The 4,955-nt window shown below is 50.6% G+C and overlaps 1 protein-coding gene across 1 annotated transcript in view; it reads right to left on the bottom strand.

Moving 5' to 3' along the window:
* The window catches only part of MTMR9 (myotubularin related protein 9), a gene marked incomplete at its 5' end in the record, with an annotated part of 14,815 nt that extends 11,580 nt beyond the window's left edge, over nucleotides 1-3,235 (bottom strand). The window contains 3 exons of the mRNA XM_010143124.1: nucleotides 898-1,023; nucleotides 2,579-2,687; nucleotides 3,171-3,235. Coding sequence (XP_010141426.1) covers nucleotides 898-1,023; nucleotides 2,579-2,687; nucleotides 3,171-3,235 — 300 coding nt within the window. The remainder of the gene's footprint in view (nucleotides 1-897; nucleotides 1,024-2,578; nucleotides 2,688-3,170) is intronic.
* Between the last annotated feature and the right edge of the window lie 1,720 nt (nucleotides 3,236-4,955).

Genomic DNA, 4,955 nt, shown 5'->3' with positions numbered 1-4,955 from the left:
AGGAAGTGATAAATGCTGCAGACAAGCTGCGATGCAGATAAAAAAAAGAAATCAATGTCTTTTATGCTGTGCTAATGGATGTGGTCTCAGAAACCCAAGATGATGCAGCAAGTGCACATACTGAATGTGAAACAAAGACCTGGAACACAGAGCTGCTGACCCAAGGCACTAGTAAAACTGGTAGAAGCCTGCAACCAAGCGAGTTCCCACTGTATAGAATCATAGAAGGGACCTTCATAGGTCATCTAGTCCAGTTCAGCATCCTACAACGACAGTTGAACAACAGATACAACAGGCAACGCCACAGAACAATCCCTACCCTACAGGTACCAAGACAGTATCAACATAGGCCCACAGCATCTGGAAGAATAGGAGTGGAAGTTTCTGGCTCTCTAAACCCTCCCAGTATTCCCCCAGTATGAACCAGAGCATCTTTGTCTACTGGCACTTTCCTCCAGAGCTAAGAAATCCTTAGCAAATTTTAGAAACAGCCTCGTTTTCAATTAAGGGGGTGGCAAAGATTCATCCCACTCCACTTCAGATGCAAAATTAAGGATGACAAAGCCAGAACAAAGGTTTTAATTTGGTCCTAAAATGAGGAGGGTCATCCCCAAAGAACAAGAATATTTCCTACCTTCACATCCTCCCAGGTAACTTTTAGATAGGCCTCAAAACTCCGTTTGTACGAGGTGAAACGGGAGAGCTGAGGAGGAATATTTAGCAGATCCATGCCTGACGTTTACAGAGTGAATATTTGACTCACTTCTCACCCAGGCACCGGGCAGCTATTTTTACCATCGGGGATTTCTGGTCCAGACACTAGTGGGTGAAACTCATCACAAACTACTCGCATGAATGTATCCGAGTGCCTGTGCGAAGCCCTAGGATCCAACTCACCACTGAAGTGAGGAGCTCAAATTCTTGGTCTGGCAGAAAAGCGCGCCAGCCATCTTCAACGATCTCAAACATGGGCCGGTAGAAGAAGGGATACATAAGAGTGACAGAATCCAGAGTGGAAAGCGCCTGTGTGAGAGAGAAACAGATACTGAATTCATTCACACTGCTATTTCATGCCAAAAACAATACAGCAAGTAGCGTCTTCCACTAATATTGGTGATGCAAACTTCAGACACCCAGAAGCATACAGCCATTAAGCTGGAAATACTACCTGCACATACACAAAAAACAATAGCAAAGAGTCACAGACTGTTGGGGGCTGGAAAGGACCTCTGGAGATCATCTCATCCAACCCCCCTGCCAGAGCAGGGTCACCCAGAGCAGGTTGCCCACTTTGCCATCCAGGCGGGTTTGGGATCTCTCCAGAGAAGGAGACGCCAACACCTCTCTGGGCAGCCTGGGCCAGGGCTCCCTCACCCTCACAGCAAAGACGCTTTTCCTCATGTTCAGGTGGGACTTCCTGGGTTCCAGTTTGTCCATGTTGCCCCTTGTCCTGTCACTAAGCACCGCTGGGAAGAGTCCGGCCCATCATCCTGACCCCCCTTTAGCTATTGATCAGCATTGATGAGGTCCCCTCTCAGCCTTCTCTTCTCCAGCTGAACAGCCCCAGGGCTCTCAGCCTTTCCTCGGCACAGAGGTGCTCCAGTCCCCTCATCATCTTCCCAGCCTCTGCTGGACTCTTTTCAGTAGGTCCTTGTCTCTTTTGAAACTGGGGAGCCCAGAACTGGACACGGTACCCCAGATGTGGCCTCACTAGGGCAGAGCAGAGGGGGAGGAACACCTCGCTCTACCTGCTGACCGCACTCTTCTTCATGCATCCCACTGGTGCATTCTTGCCGTTGGCTTTCTTGGCCATGAGGGCCCACTGCTGGCTCACGGGGAAATTGTCCAGCCAGGTCCTTCTGTCCGGAGATGTTTTCCAGCAGGCCTCCCCTCTCCTGTACAGGAGAGGGTGCAGGGGGTTGATCCTCCCCAGAGGCAGGACCCTACACTTGCCCCTATTGAACTTCATTCAGTTCCTCTCCAGCCTGTCCAGGTCTCACGGGATGGCAGCGCAGCCTGATGGTGTGTCAGCCACTGCTCCCAGCTGGGTATTATCAGCAAACTGGCTGCGGGGACACCCCATCCCTTCATCCAGGTCATTGATGAACATGTTGAACAAGACTGGACCCAGTACTGACCTCTGGGGAACACTGTGAGCTACAGGCCCCCAACCAGCCTCTGCACTGCTGATCAGAATCCTCTGAGCCCAAACAAGAACAGATGATAACAGACAATCTAACTGCAACACAGGGGTTGTACCCAGGGTATCGTTTCTGCAGGCTACGCCATGGCACAGCACACCAAAGGGTGAGGAAGACGCATAGTGAATGTGTAAAACTAACGGATCTACCTAATGACCAACAGAGCCTGAACTCAAGAAGCCACTTCATGTTGTCTGAGACGTGTGAAGCTCAACCAGTCTGACTGGGTTTTGCCTCTTTATGCTCCGGCATAATGAAGCTGAGCTGGGACAAGATATTTGATCGAGAATAATAAGGTTGGTTTGGGTTTGTTGTTAAGGTTGAGGTCTGATCACGACCCCAGAACATAAGTGATATTTATTCTCAGGGATTCTTACCTCAATGGAGCTGGCAATGTTCAAACACTCCTCCATTCCTGGAATGTCCAGCTGAATAACTCGCAGATCTTTGCATTTGATGATGATGGTACCCAAGGAGCCCACAAACCTAGAGCAAGACATAAAGAGTCTCTTCAAAACAGGCTCTTCTAAGGTGTGATGAGGTATTACAGCCCTCTCCTCCCAGCTTTTCTTGAAAGCATGGAAGAGAAAAGATGTGTTCAGGTATTTTCTGATAGGACTGGAAGCTTCAGCTAGAAGTTTCCAGTTTCATTCAAGTAATGCATTGAAACTTTAAGGATTACTAAAACCATCTGAGTTTAATTTAATTTTTAACATAGCATTTTGGTCTGGCTACATCACACTCTGTGTCTTTTTAAGATTTGGGCTTCTGATACCTGCAGGGCCACGGAGCTGTTTGCTCTGCAGACCTCAGACAAGTTAAGGTCTCCTCACCGCTGACACCATGCAACTCAACCCAGAAAAGGCTCTGCCTTACAAAACAAAGACAGCTCACAGATGCCCTCTCCAGTCTCGCTCACGGTCCTGGAGATAGGATGATGCCTGAACAGACCCTAAATGTTTTCTTTACCTTAACCAGTCACCAGTGTTCACAAAGCAGAGGATGGAGTAAAGCAGCGGAATCTTTGTCATACACTGCAGGAGTGATCAGAGCAGCCAAGGGCAATGCACGAACCCCAGAATCACAGACTGGTTTGGTATGGAAGGGACCTTCCAAGCTCACCCAGTCCAACCCCCTGCAGGGAGCAGGGACATCTGCAACTAGAGCAGGTTGAGCAGAGCCCCAAGGGACAACCTGACGTCCAGTGCTGCCAGGGATGGGGCTTCTCCCACCTCTCAGGGCAACCTGGGCCAGGGTCTCCCCACTCTCAGCAGAAACAGTTTCTCCCTTGTCTCTCATCTCAATCTCCCTCTTCCAGTTTCACCCATCACCCCTTGTCCTGTCCCAACAGCCCCTGCTGAAAAGTTCCCCCACCTCTTAATTCTCTCCCCTGTGCTCCCAGCAGAGGGGTTCCACCCTCAGGTCATTCCTGTGGCCTCCTCTGGACCCGCTCCAGCAGGTCCATGTCTGTGCTGTGCTGAGGAGCTCAGAGCTGGACCCAGCACTGCAGGGGGTTCTGCCCAGAGCAATGGAGTAGAGGGGCAGGATCCCCTCCCTCGAGCTGTTGCCCACACTGCTGGGGATGCAGCCAGGACACAGTTGGCTTCTGGGCCACGTTCACACATTGCTGGCTCCTGTCCAGCACCCCCAAGTCCTTCTCCCCAAGGCTGCTCTCTAGCCCTGCATCCCCACCCTGTGCTGATACTGGGGGTTGCCCTGAGCCAGGGGCAGGACCTTGCACCTGCCCTTGTTGAACCTCACGAGGTTCACATGGACCCACTTCAAGTTTGTCAAGGTAGAAGCAGCAGAAGCAGGCAAGACCTGCAGGACCAAGTTTCCAACCCTTGTGGCCTCACCTTCAGTCAGACCACGCACACACAGGACAGCGCTGTTCACACTGAGAGCTGTTGCTCATTTTTGTTTTGCTTCACCTGTGCTACAAACGGCGCCTGTAATTTATTTTAGAATTATTATTACAGTTGAAGGGTCATTATCTCTTTCTTCTGTGCAGACAAAGGGTAAGAGGCAGAACCAGTTACAGATGGGGCAGTGCTGAAAGCAGAACTACAGACGTGTTGCAGAGCCAAGCTGAGCATCGTTCACCCTCGTCTCAGTGCTGTTTCACCCATCTCCAAGGGAACAACCCCATGCAGCCACAACTCATCACCAGGGCTGTGTTTTCTCTAAGCACAAACCCCAGAGGAGATCTCTGGAGCCTGCTCCACTTTGCAACAAACCCTACAGGAGATTTTATGAACCTGGCACGATATCACAGTTAAGCACTAACAGCCTCAGGGAGGGAGACGGCTGCTCTAGAAACCTTCTAGAAACTAGGGCTGGCAATGAGGGCTGCAAGTACCAGCAGATGTAGCTACCTCTGGTACAAATCATGCACTGAGCCAGCAGCGTGCTGCCCCCTTGCCGTAACTTCACGTGTCCCTCGCCCGGAGGGTATTACCCGACACTGGAACTGCAGCGCGGCTCGTTAAAAAATAAAAGCAGAAAGAAAAGCTTGTCCAGAGTGATTTTGTAAATGGAGCAACAGCTGGTTTAGTGCAAGCAGGAAGGAGGCGGCCAAACTGCCCTGATGACTGAGCAGTACTGGAGAGGAACCAATTTCCTGAGGCTTCCACCACTCTGCTCCTCTGCACCCTCAGAGGAATCGGGAACACACTCAATCAGCACCCAGAGCTTCACCCGTTCTTCCATTCTGAGGCAGCCTGGTATTTTCAATTGCTGCTGCTTGATTTTTTT

This window comes from Buceros rhinoceros, unplaced genomic scaffold (assembly GCF_000710305.1).
Source record: "Buceros rhinoceros silvestris isolate BGI_N320 unplaced genomic scaffold, ASM71030v1 scaffold2929, whole genome shotgun sequence".
In the NCBI taxonomy this organism is placed as follows: Eukaryota; Metazoa; Chordata; class Aves; order Bucerotiformes; family Bucerotidae; genus Buceros; species Buceros rhinoceros.
Note: the sequence above shows the minus strand (reverse complement) of the source record. Positions and strands in the feature narration are given on the sequence as shown.